At 46.0% G+C, this 26417-nt stretch overlaps 1 protein-coding gene across 2 annotated transcripts in view; it reads left to right on the top strand.

Annotated features, from left to right (window-relative positions):
• The first annotated feature begins 8548 nt into the window (after positions 1-8548).
• LOC144935854 (syntaphilin-like) overlaps positions 8549-26417 on the top strand; it is a 29597-nt gene continuing 11728 nt past the window's right edge. The window contains exons 1-6 of one of the 2 annotated variants that reach the window (XM_078862674.1): positions 8549-8650; positions 8911-9052; positions 11554-11739; positions 22130-22214; positions 23232-23432; positions 26025-26174. In XM_078862674.1, coding sequence (XP_078718800.1) covers positions 8564-8650; positions 8911-9052; positions 11554-11739; positions 22130-22214; positions 23232-23432; positions 26025-26174 — 851 coding nt within the window. In that variant the 5' untranslated portion in view covers positions 8549-8563. The remainder of the gene's footprint in view (positions 8651-8910; positions 9053-11553; positions 11740-22129; positions 22215-23231; positions 23433-26024; positions 26175-26417) is intronic. The other variant, XM_078862675.1, reaches the window with a different exon arrangement.

Here is a 26417-nt window from a genome sequence, read left to right as displayed (position 1 = left end):
GCAAATTTGGCTATTTTGACTATAAAAATGATTGGAATCGTACAGAAATGAGATTTATAACACAGATCAGTGGAAAAATCTTAATATTTATTTTATTTGATTATTCTTTATTTTTACTTTTCTTAACAGATATTTTCATTGGAGTATGCCAGGTGAGGCTCTGCCTCCCCTGCCTCCTCTGACCGCACGTCCCTGGTATACACGTAAATATTGGCTTTTATTTCATTTAAGATATCCGTGAGCCAAGAATGTATATTTGTGTTGTAACGCGCGTGCCGTCACTCCACATGCCACACCCCCCATCTTTAATATTCATGAGCGGGTGGATTTTTACACTCACGCAGAAGGTCGAGCGGAAAGCATTTTTTTCCGCAAATTTGCTTTAAGTTTCACGTTTCTTTATTGAAAGAGAATCTAATAAATAATTATACGCAGCAACAAATTGGATTTGGGGTCTGTATTTATTTCTTCAGCACTTGAGACAAAAAGTAAGTCTAATTTATGCTTCTACGTTATGGTAAAATAGACATTTCTCGGTGATTTTCCAGATATTGTATCGAATTCCCATTTATTTTAACCCAAGCGACCGAAAGCAGAAGATAATAAAGTATCAGAGCAGTGAATTTTAACAAATTGAAGGTCAGTTATATACAGTGCGACAGTGACATGAAGTGATGTGCTTCATGACGTAGTTTTGTGCCAGATTCACTGCCATTAATACAGTGCTACAGTGAACTGCCGTTAAGTGTTTGATGACATAATTTTGTGCAAGATTCACACAAGATACAATTATACTCTGCTAATTTTTTTCGTAAATATTACAGCTTGGGTCCTCGGACGGGCAAACAAGCTCGTTAAAGATATTAGTGTTGTGTCTCTATCGATGTGCAACACCAACGTGCATATGCCCAACGTGTAATTTCAAAATCAGTCTCTGGAAATTTGTATAACCCACAATACTGTATACAGTTAGAAGGCACAACAAGCGGTATAATTTGTAAGATAAAAAAAACAACCCCTAAATAACGAGTGCAGTGTGACAATGTGCCCAACTGTGTTTGTACATGGCCTGCAGAAGCTGCAGTGATGATATAATGTGTGCTGAAAGGACACCGTTTCTTTAATAGATGATGCCGATTGTAAATGACATGTCGTGGCGTATTGCCCAGAAATAGCTGTATGGAGACCCTTCCAGCGACTTACACAAACGCGTGCACAAGCTCACACATACACAAGGATGTAACCATTATGCGTGCAACGGTGCAGACATAACCCACCATCCCCTGCTCTCCCTACCACCACCACCACCGCCACAAAACTCTGGCTGCAAAACCAAGAAATAAAAGCTGAGAGTCAACATTTTGCTCGGACTGCGATGTTCATCATCACCATTACCACCACCACCACCACACCAGCAACACACCTCACTCGCCAAACCGCCGTGTCTGGTGCTGACCTTATTTACTTCCACTACTCACGCACAGCAGAGCCAATCGATCTTGCTTTTATCAGAGAGAAGCAGCTGGAATCAAAGCACATGGGACCCCGAAGCGTCTGGAGCCGACCGGTAAGAGTAACCATGCTTATGACTTAAAGGTTTGAAGAGAAAAAAAACCCCGGAAATTAAGTGGAATATTATTGATTTGAAAATCAAACATCCTTTGAAATGTTAATTACATACGTTTCCCATGTGTATGGGTTGTGCTCCCAAAGGCTGTGTTTATGTTGATTGTTTTCTGTATTCCCAAGGATGGATGTCATTTTCAGTAACAAGGAGTCTCATTAAATAACGAGGCTCGTGATGTATTTATTGTTGAACGTGGCGCTGTGCTGCTTTACGCAGGCGTGCACTTATGAGGATAGATAGAGCTTGTTGTGAACTGGTCAGGGTTAAAGAATCTCATTGTGGGGGATGCCTTGGGAGGGAATGCTAATTAAATGTACGTTCTAAGCCTCTCATCGGCAGTGTGTTGAAACAAACTCATTCGGGATCGACAAAATAACCAACACGGTACTGTGCCGTTGGAAAGAAAGTAATGGCGTTAATACATCACAGATATGTCTGTCTGTAGAAGTTGCTTCTACTATCGTGTTTAACGACCTGATGCTTGTGATGCAAAAGGCAGCACGCGAATGTGAAGGCGTTTAAGCCAAGTTGAGCTACAACGAGTAGAGAATTTTTTTTTGATTTAAAGCTTTCGTGACTGCAGGGATTCATATTCTTGGTTCTTTCGGTAAAGTCACGTAGAAGGGAAATAATGAAGTAATAAAAAGAAAACATAAAATATTATTTTATTATGTTTTATTTTTATTATTTTATTATGTTGTATTTTTATTATTTTATTATTTCCCTTATACGTGACTTTACCGAAAGAACCAAGAAGATGAATCCCTGCAGTCACGAAAGCTTTGAAATCGAAATTTTATTATGTTGTATTTTTATTATTTTATTATTTCCCTTCTACGTGACTTTACCGAAAGAACCAAGAAGATGAATCCCTGCAGTCACGAAAGCTTTGAAATCGAAATTTTATTATGTTGTATTTTTATTATTTTATTATTTCCCTTCTACGTGACTTTACCGAAAGAACCAAGAACACGAGTAGAGAGTTAAAGGAGAGCTGATCTCAGATTGAAGTACAGTGATACATTCTTGTTCCATTACGGATTTACCCAGTGACAAAATCACCCGGAATGCACCCCATGTTGTCGTCATATCTCAGAAGCCAGCGTAGAGTAAGTATGGCGACTGCTTTGATGGGCAAACACCCTGCAGCATAAACCGGTTTGCTATAGGCTGAGGAGCTATACCGTGGGCAGTGCAGCAACAATACGGTGTTCTTCTATGCTCATATACTGTATTGCTTCCCTTCTGTACCGACGGGCATCGATCAGTTTGTGCAATACCCTCCACGCCCTGCGGTGATTGACGAAATGATTTACGCAGCAGCAGCGTGCACGTGTCCACTCGTGCACTGGATTGTACACGTGCTTTCTTCGGTAAGGAGATTGAACTGAGACTGAATTGGGGTTGGAAATAATTATTATTAGCGTTTGCACTGTGTGCCGAGCCGACGAACAGCATCGTCTTCAGCACGGTGAAGCGCCGGTAGTCCACCGTCAAAACATGTCAGTGGACAGTCGTTCACAATGTGTGACATTGTCTGCGGTGCTCCACAGCTGCAGGTCGGGGTTGGAAATAACCTGGGAAAACAATATGCGCTCGTATGCAGGGGCGCAGCGACATATTTAAACGGGGGGTTATGCAAGATCCGACTGTGCCCCCTCCCCCGCCAATCCTTTCTCCCTACTCACTTTTACAGGAAATAGCTACGGATGTTTTTAACCCGTATACGGTACAATATTACGTAGGCTATAACTATATTATTTTAATTGCACTGTGTATTGAGTTTGAGAGGGAGACAATCTCACATGGTAGACTGCAGGTACATTTATTAAAGTCACGTAGAAGGGAAATAATAAAATAATACAAATTAAACATAATAAATTACAATTCTCACGACGTTTCGGCCACGACGCAAGCAGCCGTCCTCAGGTGAAAAACAGGTCTGTTGGAAAGACAGCGTCTGAGGACGGCTGCTTGCGTTGTGGCCGAAACCTCGTGAGAATTGTATTTTATTATGTTACATTTATTTTATTATTTCCCTTCTACGTGACTTTACCGAAAGAACCAAGAAGATGAATCCCTGCAGTCACGAAAGCTTTAAATCGAAAAAAATGGTGTTACTAGTTTATCTGTTGATTCAGGCCCCCACTTGAGACCCACTGGGGTCATATGCGTCGCATAGCGCTGCCACGTAACCCCCCCCTTCCACCATAGTTGCGCTCCTGGTCGTATGATCGGAATTGTCTGGGAGCACGTGAACGGCAGCGATGTAACGTGGAGGAGGGAATGTTATCGCAGTTGCTGTGTATGTGGTCAGACTGTAGCCTCCCACTGCTTCAGTGGGAGGCAGTCGAGTGCTGAAGCTCTGAGGCAAGCATGGCTCCCACGTGCCACATGGCTGCATGCTTCTACCATGTTGCAACATTTTACTAAAAATAGTCAACCATTCCGCTGTATTAACTAAAAAAAAATCTGCCTCGGCTGGCCATGCAGTGATAAACAGATGGCGATGCGTTCTGTCACCGGCAGAATGCGCTATGGAGCAACTCAATTCCCGCGACATTTCTAATGAAATGACAATTGTTACATTCTAGATTTGAAGCTTTCGTGACTGCAAGGATTCATACTCTTAGGTTTTTTCGGTAAAGTCACGTAGGTAAAAAATGTATAATAAAATAAAATAATAATAAATGAAAATAACTAAATTAAATCTCGACGTTTCGGAGGCAACACAAGTCTCCGTCTTCATGTGGGACCGTCACAGCTAAATTTACTGTATCATCTTGATACAGAGACTTGTGTTGCCTCGGAAACGTCGTGATTTAATTGAGTTATTTTCATTAATATTATTTTATTTCATTATAATTTTTTTACCTACGTGACTTTACCGAAAAAACCTAAGAGTACAATTGTTAAAGTAACATTGCCGTTATTGCTTCATAAAACCTTATTGACATGCACCTGACCAACTCCACTTCATACTTTGTGACATTTAATTCTCAAGAGTCGGATAAAAAAATTATTGGAACGTAATGCGAGCGTGCGCGTCTGTGTCAATACGAATGTGAATGAAACTCGAGGCCAGGAATGAAATCGAAAGTCGCGTGAATGGACAAAAAGGATTTGGGTCTCGCTGTGTCGGGCGGATGCCCTGGGAGGTCTCCTCACAGGCGCTGTCCCACCGCTGATCGGCACGGGGTCTTTGGCCTGCTCCGTTTATGGCCTGGGCCGGTTCGTCCCTCCTTAGCACAACAATAATAGTGAGCGGGGGCTCCCCCTCGCTCACCATATTGATACCGAACTTGGTGCGGATGCCCGGTCGGCATAGACACAGCGCAGGACTCCCGTCCTCAAGCGATCCCACAACCCACGCCTCCTCCAGGCAGCTGGATTAGAGGCGCACGCCACGGCTCTATCCACTGCTGGACGGTGTTGGGTGCGAGATGCTTCGACCGCGCACCGCGGGGTTCGTGAGCTTCCAGCCTGTGTGACGTCACTGAGGCGCGGCGTGCTCGCTGAGCGGAAAACGGAGGGGGGGAGAACGATGGCAATTTAATTTCCACCACTACCACCACCATCATCATCAACACCACCACCATCACCACCAGTAGCAGCATTACAACTATTATTACCATCACAACGACCGTCATTATCAACATTACCACCACCAGCAACATCACCACCAACAGCAGCATCACAACTATTATTACCATCGCCACGACCATCATAAGCACAATCACCTCCGCGAACATCACCATACCCGCCATTCGCCACTCAGTGTCGGTGACGCCACCACAGCCCCTGTGCCAGGCCAGGTGCACGTTGACGCCACGCGAAGCGTCAAAGGCTCGCTGACAGACGGTCACGGGACAGACCCAGGTGCCATGGGTTGACCGACGAAGATGTCTGCTGCACAAGCTGTGGCCCACTACTGTGCCAACAACTCGCTGAATTTTAGGCGCCCGGCCCTCCGCTCGTTGTTGTGAGCGTGGCTCCTCTCGTGGGCAGTTGGAGGCTCCACATCCTCATCGCAGATTAACACGCAGGAGTCTTTCACGACCAATCTCATCCATAGTTATTTTTTGAGTTAGATCGCGTGAATATAAATGTTTTGCTAAACCTGCCACCACCCGACACAGCCAATTAGTAAGGTTTGTCACGTAATCAGAATATGCCAATTCGTTAGAAAATCCACAACAATTACAATCTGAGTACGACGTTTCGCCAGTAATTACAGTTGATGAGGCTAGTTGTAATTACTGACGAAACGTTGTACTCAGAATGTAAATGTTGCGGCTTGGCTCTCCAACACACCGGTGTGCTGTACTAGTGACGAATTGCCATGTTCTGTTTACGTGACAAACCTTACTAATTGGTTGTGTCGGGTGGTGGCGGGTTTAACGACACATTAATATTTACGCGATCTAACCCAAAAAAACCCTATATTTTGGATCCTCATAACAAACACCACCACAACTATCATTGCCACCACCACGACCATCATTGCCACCATCACCAGAACTATCATCACTATCGTCATCTAATATATTTTTGCGGATGGCCACGACGAGAGGGTTTCAACAGAGAGTTCGTGTTGTTTTGCTCTTCCTCCTCTGTTGAAGGAGTGCAAACAACTGCACTCTACGGTTCAAAGTTTGGGTTGCATGGCCACAATCGCACTCCTGTGGCTTGTGTCTTTACTGTGACAATTCACAAAAGGAGATGTGGCACATCGGCCTGTTAATGTAATCTGGTGCGGTTGATGGTTCCATCAATACAGGGAAACGCTGTGGCGATGACCAGGAGGGAGGCATGGGTGAATGCAGGGTTTTGTGAAAATACGGCTCAGTGCTGCCACCTTGTGGATATACTGAATTACAACTCTATAATACAGGTTTTTGGATTATACGGCGTAAATTTTAACGTGTCGTTAAAGCTGCCACCACCCGACACAGCCAATCAGGAAGGGTTGTCACGTAAACAAAACATGTCAATTCGATACTAGTTCAGCACACCGGTGTGTTTGAGAGAAAACCCACAGCATTTACAATTCGAGTACGACGTTTCACCGGTAACTGCAACCAACCTCAGGCTACAGCCAGATGAGGCGAAAGCCTACGTATTAAACTGTATTCGTTTTTACGATTTTTTTTATTTTTCCCAGGTAAGGCCCACTGAGCTGTATACAGTAACTCTTTTTCAGAAGTGCACCTGGTCACAAATGATGGCTCAACGAGGTGGATTTTCGCGTGGAAATTTATAGCAGCCAAATAATCTAAACGCAACATTGATTCTTAATGTGAAGAGAAAAATCGGAGGTCCCGGAGATAAATCATGCAAAGAACATGCAGACTCCAAATATACAGCAGGCGTCAGGGTCGGGATCCATTCAACGATCTCCTGTACACCAGGCGAACCCATGACCCACGACCTCCTGTACAGAGATACCAGGCGAGGCAGTTTTAGCATCTCGCCACCTCTGGCAATTGTCGCCTCTTATGGCGAATGCGATGGTTCCAGTACTCCAGCGTCCAGCCTCACTCGGGTTCTGTACAAGGCACACATTCCCAGGGACCACCACTCCTTTCTTCCGTACGGCCGATGTAGATGCAGAGGAACGACTACAATTTCACATTTCCCAGCAACACATTCCTGCGGAGGGAGCTGGTAGGAACGTTGGGTTGCTCGGTCAATGGCCAGGGTCAACGGCGGCGTGGTGTATTCCGCAAATATGGCCGACTGTGAGGGCGGGCACAAGCCGGCGTGAGTAGGTTAAACGTTGAGTTTTATAAGGGCACCACGGGGTGACCAGCCCCTCCCCACCGAGCCCCACCCATCCCACCCAGCCCCTCCCCACCCTCCCCTCTCCACCCAGCCCCACCCCCCACCCAGCCCCTCCCCACCCCTCCCACCCAGCCCCACCCCTCACACCCCCCACCCAGCCCCACCCTCCCCTCCCAGCCCCTCCACACCCTCTCCTCTCCACCCAGCCCCACCCACTCCCATTTTTTGATGCACGACGGACGGACACAATAATCCCCTGTGGGCTGGTGTAACCAGGAGGTTCCTACCAGTACGAGCCAGATTAACGGCGTCAGCAGGGGCAGTAGCGGAGTTTATCGCCGTGAAGTCTCCTTCGTATTTGTGGATGGGGCATTGCGTCGTTGGGTTCGAGCATTAGCTATGCACAGCGTGGTGCAACAGGGGGGGCAGCAGAGAGCTCTCTACAATGCCATTCACTGCAGCAGGGTACACACGCGCACGTGTAACTGCAATAACAGCTGCAGGACCGTGGACACTTACGCGATCAAAAATGTACATTTGTTCATTATTTTATTTAATGGAATAATTGTTCACTAACCTGTGAGATTACAAATGTTCAGGGCATTTGTGGGCAAAAATTAATCAACTAAAATACTGTAATGACCTTTATCCTCATGGACCAGCACGTGGATTGAGGTCGTGTGTTTCTTACCCGTACACCGTGTGACCGCTACGCATTGTGACTGTGATCTTGCTGGGGGTAATACCATATCAGAAGTTGGCACATATATCGACGAGTCTATGCTCATAACTGGAAAAATAAACACATCGAAAACCAACATTTTATGTGTGTGCGTGTAAACGCTTTACACGTAGACACATTACAGTACTGTGCGTCGTTAGCGAACCGAGTAAATTTACCTCAGTGTAATTGAGTGTACGGCTGATATAATATAGCGAGCTCCACAGGCTCGAGTGGTGGCGATGGTTGGTGGTGGTGGTGTGCGTTGGGTGGTGGTGGTGTGCGTTGGGTGGTGGTGGTGTGCGTTGGGTGGTGGTGGTGTGCGTTGGGTGGTGGTGGTGTGCGTTGGGTGGTGGTGGTGTTGGCTGGTGGTGGTGTTGGCTGGTGGTGGTCTTGGGTGGTGGTGGTGTTGGCTGGTGGTGGTTTCACTGATGGGAAACTGCGCTGCCGGGCTCGCGTCATCGCGGGGCGGAGTTGCCCGGGGGCTGTGCGGGAGGGAGGCGTTGGAGAGTCGCTGGGTGTGAGTGCTGCTGCTGATGGTGGTGGTGTAGTGGTGCTGCTGCTGCTGGTGTAGCTGCTGATGGTGGTGGTGTAGTGGTGCTGCTGCTGGTGGTGGTGGTGTAGTGGTGCTGCTGCTGGTGGTGTAGTGGTGCTGCTGCTGGTGGTATAGTGGTGCTGCTGCTGATGGTGGTGATGTAGCTGTGCTGCTGCTGCTGCCGCTCGGTCTTTGGGAGCTTCTGGAAGAGGTGCCCCCCCCTCCTCCCCGTCTCCCACGCAGGCTGCTCCTTCTGCTGCTCCTCCTGCTGCTGCGGAGGCGGCGGCGCGCCCCCCACGCCCCCCACGCTCCCGTATCCCGGGGCCCCCCGCGACCCCAGCGGAGCGGCGAGCATCACGAGGGGAGCGGGGCCCCCCACTGCTCGGTGAGAGGGCGGTGGGCACGGGGGCACCCTCACCACCACCACCACCACGACCACGACGCCGCGGTGATTGCAGGGGGGTTTAGAGGGTGGAGACTGTGGGATGCGCACTGCATCGCGCGTGGAAGGGGATGTTCGTATTCCTACTCTCATCCAAGAGGGATGGGCGGCGTTGCACATGAACGACACGGCGTGCGCGTTAGTAACACACGTGGTGGCACGCATGTGCGCTTGCATGTCCGTATCGCAGACGGGGTCTACGCACTATGCGCCTACTACGTCTGTGGTGTGGCGGTGGTGGCGGTGGGGATCAGGCTGCGGCTGCACGATACGGGGCTTGTATATTGGCCAATGTGCGTAAGGTGTACGAGGATATTGTTATTATTCGCTAATAACACACGCGCGATTGACTAGCTTACACCACTTAAGACTTTGTATCGCGTACCCAAATTTTACATTTGTCTCATTTCGTCCGTGAGGATTTCATGAAACATGCACACGCTGAGCGCTGCGACTGTGAATACGGTAAATATATAAGCGCCCGCCTGCCCAAAGCACTACAGTGTCAGCAATTGCCTAGCAATGACGCTAACAATACAGCAGTATCAATAGCCTAGCAACAACGGTGCAAACAATATCATAGCTCTTACTGCCGAAGCAATATGACCCGTTACATAGCTGTTTAGCATGCTGTGCGATTGATTCCACAAGGCCCTGTGATGATGCTGCTTGCTGCCTGTCATCTAGCCAGCCACCGCTGTCACGATCAGAGCCAGGTGACACGGACGCTTGGCATGACTGCCCTTTTGCCGAAGCTCGGACTGCCACTGCCACATTACGTCGTTTGTTTAAAGGGTCTCCGCTAGCGTTTAAAGGGTCTCCTGTTAATAAATGTCGCCATGCATGTGCAGGGCGCAGTGGTTGATTGCATTTAAATGCTGCCCTGTCCTGCAATGTGCATCCGCGTCGCATAGGGTGGCTCAAGGCTTTCACTTCGCTTTGTGAATGTCAACACGACCCAGTGTGTTAAAGAGCGGTGTGCGGTAATAGTGCAATACTGACTCGTTGATGGATTGATGAACTTGCAGCAATAGCGTTTTGAGTTATCTAAGCATTCGAGTCATTGCGACCTTAACCCCATAAGACTGAGGATTCCGTGAAGAGAGTGTGAAACGCATCATCAGAATTGTTTTCTTTACTCATGGCACTGAAGAGCAATGTAAACATATCCAGATGCATTACTGTACACCGCACTAAACACGGCAGCAAGTGTCCATATGGCGTCATCCTGCATGCACTCTGTTGTACACTACTGACACTTGCACACTTGCAGAATAATTCAGTGCAGCATAACAACCCACCCGTTGCAGTGTTCATCATCATCGTCACGTCTGGCAATGCACCCTGGCTTCTTGAACGATGACACTCGAGCGGTGGAGTGCTCATAAATGCATTCGCTGATATTACGGGGAGAGTAAGAGGATGAATGCAGTCTTCACTTGGAGGCAGGTTATAGCAGCCATGGCACATACACACACACATCTGAACATTTTATTGTGATTTGTGCCATTGCTTCTGGCATATTAGACTAATTGCAGTACGTGACATCCTCATTCACAACGGGCTGCAGGATGCCATTGCAGCCTGCGTACTTTTGCTGTCGTGTGGAGCGGTGGAACAGTGGTGAGCAACACTGGCCACCCTTGACCGAGTTTTGATTCCCAGCCATGGCTAACATTAGTGGCGAGCGATGCCTGAACCAGGCCTGCCAACCATGCGTTCTCCAGACTGGCACTGAATTGGCATCATGGCGATGTTAGTGTACGTACATTATCATCACACCCCCCATGACTAATACTGCATGGGGAGGCTCTTAGCCAGCAGTGTATTGACTAAGGGAACTACATTGTTATTATTTACATTACTATATAGCGGCTAGTTTTATTTTTTTACTTGGCACACGCTATGTGTTTTAAAAATATTGCACAAAAACCTGCCGTGATATTCTGCAGTCCTCCAGCACAAAGTGTGGTCTATGTTTATGAGTCTTGTTCCATTAAGCTTAGTCCGAGTATAACAAACGTGTATTGTATTACGTGTATGACATGACATACATTCTACCACTGGTGACTGAAGTAGGCTCTAACCTTGGAAATGCGTGAGCGCATTGCAGCTTCTGAAGAATAGATCCAACGAATTATAAAAACTAAACTAAAACTATTATTTTACCACTGAAGACCCACTGAACTATATAGCTATTTTTCAGAAGCGACCTGGTCACCAATGATAGCTCAATGATAGCTCAACGAAGTGGCTTATCATTTGAACATATATAGCAGCCAATACTCTAAGCCGCACGTTGATTCTAAGTGTGGAGGGAAAAACCGGAGGACCCGGAGAGAAATCATGCAAAGTACATGCAGACTCCAAATATACGCATGTTGATTCTAAATTATATGTAGTGTGATTTATTCACGGACTGTGTGTTGTCGCACATGTTGCAGATGGTGGCAAGCACAAGCACGCCGAGTATCAGTCCGACAGAAGAGACCGTTTTGTCATCAAGACGCCTGCCGGCGGTGCTAAAGGAAATGTGTTTGGAACATTCACGTTCAGAGCAGAGACGGGGAGGACATCTCAATCTCACTACTACTGCCTTGGGCGTCTAGAGCCACAGAAGCCTCCCACCGGTAACATTTCTGTTTGCTCTGGCCACCGATAAACCGGCACTACACCACAGTACCATGGATAGATCACTCGATCCGTCTGGCTTCATTTAGAGCTTCAGGCAACAAAATGTGTTTGCACACTTGTGTGATGTACATCTCAAAGGATGGTTGATGCTTGGCTTTAAGATTTTTTAAGTTGCAATTCCCAAGGACAGTGCAGTGCAGTGCTTACAGATGTTGGCAACGTATAGCACCAACATGAAGCCGGTATTACCTTGCACCAATTGTCCCATGCCTCCTCCCCATTTTCACACTCTATAATCATTACCCTCATCATCCCATCCCAAAAACCTGAGTGAGAGAGGTCTCCCGGACCGTTGCTGCTGTGGCTGTTGGCATCGTGCTGTGAGCCAGCCTTGGGTGGGTGCCCCTTGGAGCAGATTATCCTTCCGCCTCCGCGCTAAGCACTGTTTCAGGGAATGCCACTTGCGGTGCAGTTCGCTTGAATTATTTATCGAGGCTCCCCGTTCTCAGTGGAAGCGGACCTCACGGACGCTCAAGGCTTGGCACCCGTACACTGTTGTTGATTGGGCTACAGAACAATTAAGATGGTTGGAAGTGGTGGTGGTGATGATGGAGATGAAGTTGATCAATTGTTTGACACAAAACGCAAATGGTACCCCGAATTTAGAATCTGAAAAAAAAAATCTGTATTTATAATGTCATGCAAAACCATAACGACTATAATTAACATCGCATGCTTATTCAGATATTTTTGTTTTATATTATGGCTTTGTTAAAATCCCCAAATTAACTGTTTTTGATACAAATCATAATTTTAGCCATAATACTTTGTTATACTGTAAAGCACTGTATTGACCTTGAGCGCGGTAATGCGAATGAATGCACAGGCACACTGAAATACAACATCAACCACACAAGTCAATAGCGTCATCACTCTAATTCAATTACACCGTAGTTTGTTATATGCACGCTGTAAGCCATACATTTAGCACCGTGACATTACATTCATGAACGTACTTGTACTAGACGATGTACTGAAACGTCGGCAAAATCATATTGTGATAATGAAATGGCGCATTAGGACGTCAACAAAAGATGTTTATGACGGCGTGCACGGCGAAGGGGGGGAGATCCCTGGTTGGGGAGAGATCGTGGATACGTAAATCGGGTAAATCGACCCGACGGCAGGCCAGGCGCATCACGACAGGCTGAGACTGAGGCTGTGGCTGCTTGCTGCTGCCATTCTTCAAGCAAGGCTGAGTCATGGCCAGTCACGTGGTGTGCAATGAAGCGGCACTCAGGCAGGCATTATATTCCGATGATGAAAGCTGGGCAGCAGCAGCCACAGCAGCCGCATAATTCAGAGCTGTTTGGGAATTAATTTCGGACAGCCGAGCAAACATGCAACACGACTGCTGCTATGGATTGTGGGACTAGGCAATGAGCACACATCTCGTACTGCCCATTGAATGCACCGCTGCCAAGTGATTTATGTGCTTTTAATGAACACAATTGGCTGCGATCAATTGACATCGATGTTTTTCTTTTCGCTTGTTGCCACGATATTCTTAACACATGTTAATACAGTACACCACAGCACAATGTACGGATGGCAGTATAACCACGATATGTAGTGTAGCCAACAACCAAAACAGCATAGTACAATCATAACAATGTAACTTCACCAGGCAATAAAGTTAGTCAAAGGTAAAGGTGCAGCCTTGGAAATTGCTTGCTCGCACCACTGCTGCCAGAATGGTGTCCAAACCTAGGCGCTCTAGAGCCCTTTTGACCGTATTTGGCCTACTCTTCCCAACTGGTCACGACTTAGAAACTAAACTACTTTTATTTTACCAGATAAGGCCCCCTGAACTATGTAGCTCTTTTTCAGAAGCGACCTTGGCCACAAATGATAGCTCAGTGAAGTGGCTTATCGTGTGGAAATTTATAGCAGCCAAATACTCTAAACACGTGATGTTAATTCTAAATGTGGAGGGAAAAATCGTAAGACCCAGAGAAAAACCACGCGAGCATGGGGAGAAAGACCGGCAAACTTAAAATATACAGCAGGTGTCAGGATCGAACCCATGACCTCCTGTATACCAGGCGAAGTAGTTAACATCTCGCCACTTTACTCCACCACACGCACTGTGGCGATACACTAATTGTGGTGTGTACCCATTGGTACTGCCGGGTGGACTGAGGTGGAGAGATTAAGAAGCATGCCTGTTTATTAAACTGGCGTGCCAGGAGATTACACCAACGACCTCTGGATTGCAAGTCCAGTTTGATAACCATCATGCCATGGCGGCATCCCATTGAACTGTTTATTGAATAAAATACAAAACGCTGCATAACATTAGTAAACAAAACAATACAATACTATACAATCGGACAGCAAGGCACAACACAGTATTTCCCCCGCACCTCCGATAAGCACGGTTGTCAACGTACGGTGCGAAAGAAGTTCAACATACATACGCACTTACATTACACAGCCCAGTACCTAGTTACGGCAAAACACTGAAGCACAAAGGATAAACTGCGCGCCATCCTCTTAACAGTGGTAACGCAGCTCTGGCACAGACGTTGCTGTGGTGACGCTTCGAGATACAACACCCTCACCACCCGTCTGCACGATTGCCGGCGCGCTATATAGCCGGCGGCAGCAGTCTGTGTGTACCGGCTATGACGCGGTGCACCTATTCCAAAGCACCGCTGTATTGTACAGCTCTAAAACAATATGTAGGTGCACCCGTTCAGGCACAGCCACAAATGGAAGACAGGTGTCATAAACTTACAAAACACCGTACAGTTAAGACAGGTGCACCTATCCTGGCACCGCTATTGGAAGAGCTAAAATATTTCAAGTTCTTTCCAGTGGCCAAATACGTTGGTGGCGATGCACGGGTGGCAGATCACAAGAGATTTTGCTGTGGACCAATCAGTTTCAAAGACAATGCATATATTATCAGAGTACGTTTTTTGTTTGCATTCTGACCACAAGTATTGTGGTTAATGCAGACATGATTCCTTGTAAAAGGTTTCAGTTTGGTGTTTTAACATCTTAACACCTGTTTTGTTGCCAGAAAAAAGGGGAAAACCTATTCTCATAAGTGTACATTATTGATATATTACGATAACTTACCTTGTCTGTTATATTGTATGTATTATTATTAGTTTATCATATAAAAATAGTTTACACTTGTATAAAAAGTTGCCATACATACGGTACGCATGGGCGCCATCGGTTAGGTGCCATCCTGCGCGGGAATGTTCGCTCTGGAACGTACAAAATGTGTCGCTTCATGGTTAAGTTCGTAAATCTCGAGTATGTCATAGCGAAAGTATGTAAAGCGGGAGGGTATAAATCGGGCTGTATTAATCTGTAGCAAATAAGATATGTTTAGCCACCTCTCTATTATTATTTATTCATATGCAGTACATTGTGGCAGGGCAGATGAAAAACAGTGGAAAAATCTTGACTTAAAGCGTTCGTAACTGCAGGAATTCATATTCTTTGGGTCTTTTGGTAAAGTCACGTAGATGGGTTCAAAGAAAATAATAAAAAATCTACGACGTTTCGATCGCAACACAAGCAATCGTCATCAGGATGACGATTGCGCAACACAAGCAATCATCAGGATGATCGAAACGTCGTAGATTTTTTGTTATTTTCTTTGAACCTATCTACGTGACTTTACCGAAAGACCCAAAGAATAGTGTAAAAATTGTGTTTTGTACACTAAATGAAAGCCAGTTACATGAAGTAGCATCACTCATTGAAAAATGCATCGGCATCACAGGGTTAAATCCATGCGGGTTATTGTTGGTCTTTGCTTTCTGCTGGATCATCGCGTAGCCCACTGAGACCCACCACAACGGATCATCACAGTGCTTGGTGGATTGGCCACTACTGAAGTATCCGCACCTCCGATTAGCATGGTTGGCTACGTACGTCGCGAAAGAAGTTCAAAATGCATACCTACAGGGTCTTTGTATTCTGGAACTATAGATATAGCCAATGTTAAGGCTCTAGAAGCACTACTAGTTGAAGAATACCAGAATATATGGTCCAACAACCGGCCTAGCAGAAGCAGAAATAGACCCAATGTACGAAGAAATGAGCCAACTTCTAAATAACGGTGAAACACACTACGACACATTGGGTGGCTATGATGCCAAAGGTCGGTGAAGGGAGATGAGAGGGTGATTGGTAAATATAGCGTCAGACAGATGTGGCACTCCTTGAGCATGTTGGCACAAGACAGCGGAAGGTGGAAACAAATGACGACATGTGCAGTGGACACCTACGGGCGATCTGCCCATGGATCGTGATGATGAACGGGAAGTGTACGCTATGAGACCTCCTTTGCCAGTAGCAAGATATAGTAATGGGTTTTTACCATTTTATCTGGCACAAATTCTGACACCTTTATACAAGGGATCATGTTTGCAATAACAACAACACAAGTAGTAAAAAATGCAAACAGAAAGAGACAACTCTGATAATGATATGCACTTGAGACGAGGCTCTACGAAAATCCGTTTCGGGTGTGGACCAAGCAATTTCAAGGACAGTGCATATCATTATCAGAGTTGTCTCTTTTTGTTTGCATTTTTGACTACTTGTGTTGTGGTTATTGCAAACATGATCCCTTGTATAAAGATGTCAGATTTTGTGCCAGATAGTGACGTGACGGGAATGAACGCATTTAGAACAAACAAAAAATTGCACGAAGTTCAAAGAGAGAATGTATAAATTAAATTGGACTGGATGCTCACGGACAAACTCCTAATAAAATTCAACACAGAATGCAATCGCAGGCTGGAGCGATGCATGTTACACTGGTGTTGCCTTCCTCTAGCAGTGGATAGAACACGGTTGAGGATGATTGTGCCACACAGGTAAAGGGGTTATGTATACACTTTTCTGTACTTATTCAAATGTTGTACATTAATAAGGGTGTACTTATCCTGGCACCAGCGCATAGGCGAACATCTCTTACGTCCATATTTACAATCGCACATGAATAAAACTCAAGGATGCACATACCACACAGGTGAACAACGCTTACATGCAACTACTATATACAAGAGAGAGAGGTGCACTTATCGTGGCACCTTCAATATTGATGTAAAAAAATTAAGGCACACAAATTACGAAATTACAAGTCAGTGTCCAAACTGCATTTACATTGCTTTTTTGCTCTTGCCAGCATTCTATCTTCAAGTCGAGGCACCAGAAAAGCTCTGTACCCACCTATGGTTGAGTGTTTCATGGAGCAGAGTTTTGCCACTGTTTACTATTTGAGTTCAATGAACATTCCTAGCAAGATGAAGCCCAACAAACCAGAGGTTGCAATGTGGATTTGTGAAAACGGCCCAAACTACGTGTATGAAAATAGAAGGGTTGACACAGATTGACACTGTGGGAAAAAATTTAAAGTTTGTATAGCTTACATTGTTGCAGGATTGTTAACGCTCTTTAAGACAAAATGCATGAGAGTGAACGCCCAACCTTACTTAACACAGGCTACTGCCACGGCTGAACAAAATACATGCGAAGAGTATTGGATACTGTTTATACGATGTTGTATGCTTATGCAAAATCAAAGATTGTCGTATATCCGCGTGTCAATTCGTCCCGGTGTCTCCTGTCACTGGAGGTTAGGGGGGTTTAAAATATTTCATGTGTTGGCATGACAACGTATTAAAGGTAGGATCTTGAGAGCAATGTTTGTTTGGCGAAGGCTGATTGTGAACGACGGGATGAACAGGTGGAATTGAAATGCAGCGTGGCATTCTATGGATATTGGCAACAAAGCTGTTGGAAATTCAGTTTCGCGTGCTTAATCGCACAAGTATGATCACGTGACCGGGCACACACTTGCTTCACCGTAACACATTATTTTTGCAAAACATTGTCACGTGATTCGTAGTCACTTGCCATGCCGTGTGGGTAAATGGGAAGACCAACACTTGGTGGATGCCGCATGAGGGGGTGAGGAATTGAAGGATCTGGAACATGACATCTAACAGTCCACATCTGACTGGTGATCAATAAGGGTTCACCGTGGGAAAAGCAGGATATGGGGTAGCGCAGTGGTAATTCTCAACCTGTTTTTGGCTACTGTGTCCGTTGTAAAAATTTGTTTCAACCGACTACCATCCTTGCCTGACCCAACATGGTTCTAAAAAAAAGTAAGAATAATGAACATCAATATTTTAACAGATTTGTCCATTTTGTGAGGTGTCCTGACAGGTATCTGCAAGCAAGTAAAAAATAAATTAAACGGACGCTCTGCACGCATAAGATAATTTGTTCGCACTCTATGGTTACTCTTGGAAACCACATTGTTTACGATCAATGAGTTCAGAAAGGTCTTTTATATCGTTCCAGGTTACCATATGGATTGACAATTTTATCATAGATATTTAATATTGTCAGATTCATACATTAATATTCACCAATGACGCTCACGTACGATATAATTTCACGAATTTATAAATCACCCCACGTGCCCTCTGGGACATTGCCACGTGTACCCCCCACCCCCACCCCCCTGGTTGAGAACCACCGTGGTCATCCGTGGCAGTGCTTCATGGTGCATTTTCACGACTCTTCTCTCACCTTCCTCCCCATCTGCCTTAAATGGGCACGCAACTCTGAATTACAGTACAGAGTGCCAGTCTCACTCGCACGTGAGACGACTAGCGTCTTAGCATCTCATATTTCCGGTCGTCTGCTGCTCTGGGTTAGATGTTGCATTCCAAATCATGTGTATTTCAATGGCCCAATTTGTATTCAGGTTCTGCTGGAGTGCTGGTAAGTGTGGGCACGTACGCTGTGCTTTTGGGAAGAAGCGGCGATGCAGCGGATAGCGCATTGCACTACGATCACAGAAACTCAGGTTTTATTCCTGACCATGACACAGAAAGTCAACACTAAAGCCAATTGCTATCTGAAGCTGCAAAACCCATCTGCGTAATGGATCACATCAGTTAGGGATTGGATTGAGTGGGATTGGATCCTGTGTGGCATGGCGCATACCAGCCTTACTTGTCCCAATGGCTTATAAGGTTAAACTGGATTTTCTTCATGTGCGTATGTGTGCAGTTTGCTGGGGAGCAGTAGTGTAGCGGTTAGCGCGCTGCGCTATGAACCCGGCGACCCGAGTTCGGTTCCTGCTCGTGGCCAACACCGGTGACGATTATCTGAACCTGTTCAGGGCCTCCACTAGGTCGACTCAGCCTCAAATGAGTACCTAGTGCGGTGTGTAAACATCGTCACTTGGGAGACAGGCTGCTCGTGCGTGGTGCTGGCCACCCAGCCCCTCGTGCACCGTCCCCGCCTTCGTAGGTGCTCGCTAAAAGCACTTCCCCCAACAGTCTGTTAAGGATATATGGGGGATCTTTGTCTTTTTTTTGCACTTTGCTGAACGGATAAACTTCATCACGTGACTGCTTTTTAGATTTTTTTTCGCGAAGCACAGCCAATTTAAGCCTTGAAGCCTCCTTTGTAATTGCTGATTTCACCTCCTAACCTTTGTCGGGGTTTTCTCGTATTATATGTGTATATTGTGCAACAGATGTCCCAATTAGCGTGAATCCACTGAGATGTCTTTGATGCTGCTACGAGAACAGTTGGGGGGGACATATTTGTGAAGTCACATTGGGCGATTTGAAAGCATAGAGTATACATCATTATTACAGGTTATGGGAGTAGTAAATTATCGTAATTGCAACTCTACTCCTAACCTAACAAATATACACTTATATCACTTGCTACAATGCGGGATTTTGTAAACCAAACATAAATCGAGGGATATCTCTTAATAATTTGCAGGTCTTGTGGTACGTTAAACTGCCCAATTTTGACTTGCTAATGTAAAGAATTAAAGATACAAATAAGTTATTTTCTAGACTTGGATTTTTACCCGTAATTTTCCCGAGTTAGTCAAAATGCCTGCGTGAACAAGTATCAGGGTGGTGCTCGTTCCCATTAGCAACCAGTGCTGCACATTCCACATTACTACAGTACTATAAAATCACAGCCACGTTACATAATTCGGGGGGGCGGGGGGTAATGGGCAGAATTTATCCCAAGCTAAGACTTTAACTCCTTCTAATGCCCAGTGAGGCACTGCAAAATTCCATGCAGCTAGATTAATTTGAACGCACAATATAATTATTTTGATATACTCTTTCCTGTATTCCGAGTCGTAATGAGTTGTTTTATATCAATATAAAATGCAATTTTAAGTGCAATGCCTAATGTATTTAATTTATATGAATATTGGATTTTTTTATTCACACTCTCCATGCAAACGGTTGTTCTCAAGATATGACCCCTTGCATTATACCATTTGTAACAGCTCAGTTTTGTCTTTAAGAAAACAATTGAATATCCAAGTTCCTTCTGTACCGCAATTATTAAAACTCATTTGCCACTATCGGCAGTAAATGACAGATCTTCCCTTCTGCTTCTCAAACGCTTGACATTTTCAGCATTGGGTCATACATAATTGATGACGGATCTGTGAAATGTACCACGGAAGCTTCATTTCATCCTTTCATTTAAAGGACAGGGCATTTAAAAGTGCTGCTCTAATCTCTGGTACACAAATGAGTGCTGAAAATATACCAAGTGATTTGGTTTTGCAGAAAACTAGAATGTTGAAAAGCAAGCAAAATATTACAAAAATGTTACGAAATTTTTGCTGGAGATTATATTCGGCATCATCAGGTGTTCACAATTTCTCAGCTCTCGTGCGGAGGGCTTAATTACGATTATAGACCTTTGTGAGTAACAGTAAATGAACGCAGTGTCTAAATACAGAAATGCACTGCTTTGGTCACATTTCAAAAAGCAACTTAGGGCCATGATGCCGCCTGTTGTTGATATCAATAACGGCAGGGAAGAATGGCGAGCTCCTAGTTCAGTGGTTTCTTCACTAATTTTCAAATGGATGGCCACTTTAGCCAATAAGACATCATCAGTTTGATGGCCGCCACATATTTGAAGCCATTGGGGTCTGACAGCACGGCGATGATGGGGTGTTTTAACTATTTGTATATTGTCGGGGGGCTGCACGTCAGGGGCCGCCAGTGGTTCCTGGTGGCCTTACAATGAAGAACACCGTCCTAGAGTTTCGCCTGCAGCAGTTACATCGGGATTTTTAAAATTGTTTTTTTATTTGACAAGCAAGACCAATGGAGGGCATGGGGTGGGGGGGCACACAACTCATTGGTTGGGGGGTAAATGGAGGAAATGGGCTCACTGTCCCACTTGCGAGGGGACTATGGGCGGGGACGTGAATTTTTTTTTGTATATGGGGAAGGGAAGTTAAGGGAGAAGGAGGGAAAAAGTAAAGGGAGAAAGGGTGGGGGGCGGGCGGGGGGAGTTCTTCAGTCTTCCGTCGAAACATTGACAGTGGAAATGGCTTTCGGAGGCTGCAGCAACTGCGTCACCGAACTGATGATCTCATACGCTTCGCCATGACAGGGGATTTCACGTGCAGTTAGATTGAGAATGAGAAAATGAGTGTTTTTAGCTCAATAAAAAAATGTATTTCACCACATGTGAATGTAAAACCGAGCAAATTACTGCAACGTTCAAGATGAGAATGTGTTCGATGACATTTAATCCTGAAATGCAGATCATCTTTTCACGGCTGGGATAAGGTCGAGACGAGAGGAGACAGATACTCATTGTCTGTCCAATGTCCTATTTTTGTTGACGGTTAGAATCCTGATACAAGAATCAATGCGGCTTCTTTGAATTTAATGGGAGTTGTAAATACATTTTAAATGTGAACAATGGGTTTTAAATGAAAGAATATTTACAAAGATCAATAAATACTACACATTATATAAACCTAAATCCCTACCCTACTTACCTATAAGAAAAACATTCGGACTAACATTTGCAACAATAATAATGTCTTGAATAAAAAATAAATAGGATGGATTTTAATGGTGCAAATTAATTCAGCTACCGAGGGAAGGTGGTGGGGGAGACACGGCGTTGAAGCTTGTTATTGAAGTCCATAGGGGTCGACATTTGAACGTTAAAAAATAAACAAAACGACGATGAACACTCCCGTTTGCCGTCACTGTGCATTACTGGGCTGCTCCGATGCTGCAATGGATGTCGTTGTGATGGAAAAATAACACACACTTTGCCAATTCTCACCACCCAACCCGAATCCGACGTGTGAATGTTTTAATGCCCGTGGGCGGGTGGGGGGGAGGGGGGTTGGGGCTCAAAGGGTTTACCCAATTGATGCCGCTGAGCAGCAGGTGTGGTGCTGCGGGACTCGTTGGGGCAAGGAGGGCTCGCGCGGGAACTGGCTCCTCTCACGATGGCGCGTGTCGTCCGCAGGTGCGACCAGGCACAGCGGTGGCCGACGCGTCCGGCACGGAGTCCCCATGTCGAGCCGCAACACCTCCCCTGCCTCCTCGCCCAGGTGAGTGTGCCTCCCTTGCGATCCGTGACCCACTTATTTTTCTTTTTCTGCATGCCGTTTTTTGAGGATTGCAACAGATTACGAATTGATGTCGAGATTTGATATCCAGTTGACTGCTTCAGGAGTATCCGCCTGGATTTGTTTCAGATCGCCACTGAATGATCTGATTGGGCAAGTCGTTGACGAGATGTTGTACGGTCTGAGATGTCGCACTGCAGTCACAAACTGGACTCTCGTTAATTTCACATTCATGGAGAAAGTGGCCACAACTTCCATGGAGTGTCCGGATCCGATTGAAGGAGGACCTTCCTCGGTAGGTCAGATTCTGGTTGGAGGATTGTGGGGTCGCTGGATTTCTGCAGCAGGGTGGTGTTTGCCCAGGCATCCCTCCATCGTGCTTCGGTGGTCTTTGTGTCGTCATCATGGAGGTTCTTTGCATATTGCCAGAAAAGTTTTCTGGATTTGAGCCACCTGTGTGGTGGTGGCATGGAGATGTCCTTGTTTATTGGGAGGTTTGGGATGGCCTTGCGGTGCTCCCTCTCACACGTGGCATCGAGGTGGGGTTGTGGAGGAGGAGCGATGTTTGCGAGGACCGGAAGCCACGGCAGCGGTGTGATCTTTAGCATCCCCGGGATGATCCTCATGGCTGCATTTAGCTGAGTAACTATCAGCTCTGTGTGCATTTATTCCTGGCTGGGGCGCAATAGTCTGCTGTAGAGAAGACTAGTGATCTGGTGGCCGTCCGGAGCGTCATTGCGTTTGCCTTTTATTTAGCTAGCTAGCTACTTAGCTATATTTTTTTTATTTTACAAGGTAAGGCCCACTGAGCGATATAGCTCTTTTTCAGAAGCGACCTGGCCACAAATGATAGCTCAACGAAGTGGCTTATCATTATCACGTGGCAAATTAAAGTAGCATCCAAATACTCTAAATGCATGTTGATTCTAAATGTGACTGACGGCTAAATATTATTGGGTGCCTATCACGGCCATTGCATGCATGTATTTCCCTTCTTAGGAAAACGCCCCAAGTTCCCATCAAGGGCTCCCCAAAGCGCAAGGTGTCGGCCGGCGCTCAGCTGGGTCTGGATGCCCTTCCCGGAGGGACCCCCAAGCGCCTGTCTGTCCCAGAGGTGTCCCGCTCGGCTCCGGGGCCCGGATCGGCCGAGTGCTGCAGCGCCGGAGCGTGCAGGAGCTGTGACACCAGCCCCAACTTCAGGTTCGCTTCGTCGACCGCATCACCAAGCGTTAAGCGAACTTTCCCGACGATGCCGCTAGGTTTTGTTCCGATTCCCCTGGTTTGCTTCCTTTGCTGATGTTGCTTTATTGTTATGTTTTGGTTATTTTGGTGGCCCAGGTGACTATTGCAAATGAGTCATCATCCCTGGCCTCTTTGAGTTATCACCCTGGTCACACGAAAAAACTTGAACAGCTGTTCAGATGCACAGTGTGTCCTCGAATAATGTGGAACGAAATGGATGTACAGCGTTCCGCACGTAACAGGAAGAAGTTTTGTCAAAGGGAGTTGCTGCCCAAACGGGCAATGAGACGATGCTCATCTCCTGCATGCAGCCCTAAGTCGGGGTTGGAAATTCCATATTCATATGGCAAGGGGGCGAGTCTTTCCATAGAACAACCATAATTGATTTTCCCACAAAATGGGAGTAATTTTACTGATCCCAGAGGGATGATGAGTCAACCCCACAACCAGGATTTGAACTCGCAAACTTCTCATTCTAGATTTGAAGCTTTCGTGACTGCAAGGATTCATGTATCAAGTGATACAGTAAATCTAGCTGTGACAGTCCCACCTGATGACGGAGACTTGTGTTGCCTCCGAAACGTCGTGATTTATTATTTTATTTTTTATTATTACTTTAATTAATTTTTATTTTATTATTTTTTACTTACGTGACTTTACCGAAAAAACCTACGGGTATAAACTTCTGGTTGCAAGTTGCTCGCTGTACTGCCCAGCCACCTGGCCGGATTGTATTCATGGGATATTTTGGGACACCCTAAAAATGGAAAAAGAATTGTGAAATTAAAGATCGCATTCCAGAAGATCAAACATCGAGCCGTGTGCAGAGCGCGATGCTCGCTTGTGGTTAGCTGTGTCTCCACACAGAAGCGCCACACACCAGGCATGCCAGTGGTACATCGCACTACGCAGTAGCTACTGCAGCACTGGAGTGTTTGTGTTCTGGAATCGGCTTTTAATATTTGGTGCTTGAAGTGGTCTTCTTAAAACGTTTCTGTCATCTTGCTTTTAATGTAAAAATACAGTAGCTACTGCAGCACTGGAGTGTTTGTGTTCTGGAATCGGCTTTAAATATTTGGTGCTTGAAGTGGTCTTCTTAAAAAGTTTCTGTCATCTTGCTTTTAATGTAAAAACGCAATATAAATAACATTACAGGTTGTATTTGATGTTCATAGAAATATCCTGGCTTTTGCTATAACCGCCTTTTCCTGGCGAGCGAGCGTACGGCACCTGAACGCCCACGGGAAGGGAATACCACAATATTTCTGTGATCCACCAACCCTCGCTGCCTCCACGGTGCTCTACAGGCATGCCTCGAATAATGCCGTTTCCTTATCGCGCTCTTTGTCCTGGAGGAGAATTCCTGCGTGAGAACACGTGGCCTTCTCCGAGCCGCTCGTTCAGCCAGCGATAGAGGTGCGCACGCTCAGTGGTGCCGAGCCAACCAGCGCCTCCGACTTCGTGCGTCAGCCCGGACGCCACGGTGGCGAGATGTTATCTCCCTCGCCTGGTATACAGGAGGTCGTGGGTTCGATCCCGACCCTGACGCCTGCTGTATATTTGGAGTTTACATGTCTCTCTCCCCGTGCTCGCTCCACATTTTAAAACATACGTTTAGAGTATTTGGCTGCTATAAATGTCCACATGATAAGCCACTTTGTTGAGCTATCATTTGTGGCAAGGTTTCTTCTGAAAACAGCTATATAGTTCAGTGAGCATTACCTGGTGAAATAAAAATAGTTTTAGTTTACAGCCTTGATCGCTCGACCTTTGGTAACTGTTTTTGCTTCATTGTGATGACATATTTGACCCAGAATGTCTGAAAAAAGGCCTGCAAGTGATAGTGCTGATAATGTGGCTAAACAAAGGAAGGCATCAGTATGGATGGAAAAATGCAGGTGCTTATTTTACACAAGCTTTGACCGAATGCCCTGGTGAGTACATTACATATTGTATTTTTTACGTCATCAAGTTATTTTTTACGTATAAAAATGCTTTAATACATGTATCATGTGTACAGTTTCAATAGTAAGGCTATTACCGATACCCCGATTAAGCCTTCATATATCACTCCTAGGTTAAAAAAATAGTGCCGTCAGTAATGTATCTCCATTGGAACCATGTTATAGTGACCTCCTATAACGCTGTTTCCTATTGTGCTGTCGAAATGCATCTCCATTGGAACCATGTTATAGTGACCTATAGCGCTGTTTCCTATTGCGCTGTCGGAACGCATATCCATTGGAACCATGTTATAGTGACCTATAGGGCTGTTTCCTATAGCGCTGTCGGTACGCATCTCCATTGGAACCATGTTATAGTGACCTCCTATAGCGCTGTTTCCTATTGCGCTGTCGGAACGCATCTCCATTGGAACCATGTTATCGTGACCTCCTTTAGCGCTGTTTCATACAGCGCTCCATTTACCAGCAATGCATCCTGAGCGCTGCAAGAGGTATGCCTGCAGTACAGGCCCCATGCGTAGCCACCACCACCACTGCCGCCCAGCTAACAACAAAGTGCTGCGTGCGTGGTTGTGTTTCGGAGCAGCCGCCGCTGGAAGTACCTGTCGTGCAGCGAGAACCATGGAGTGCGCACGCCCACCCCCGAGCAGTACCTCACCCCCCTGCAGCAGAAGGAGGTCGCCATCCGCCACCTGCGCTCGCAGCTGCGGGACACGCAGGGTCAGCTGGACGACAGGTGCCGTAACCACATACGAACGCCTCGGCACACACACACGGACAGACACAACAACGACAACAACAACCGCCATTCGCCACTAAGTGATGGTGACGTCACCATGGCGCCTGTGCCAGGCCAGGTGCACTTTGAGGCCACGTGAAGCATCAAAGGCTCAGACAGATAGACACACACAGACAAAGATCCCCCGTATAGCCTTGACAAACTGTTGGGGCAGGCGCTGTTAGCGAGCACATATGAAAG

Source organism: Lampetra fluviatilis, chromosome 14 (genome assembly GCF_964198595.1).
Source record: "Lampetra fluviatilis chromosome 14, kcLamFluv1.1, whole genome shotgun sequence".
NCBI classification, from domain to species: domain Eukaryota; kingdom Metazoa; phylum Chordata; class Hyperoartia; order Petromyzontiformes; family Petromyzontidae; genus Lampetra; species Lampetra fluviatilis.
Note: the sequence above shows the minus strand (reverse complement) of the source record. Positions and strands in the feature narration are given on the sequence as shown.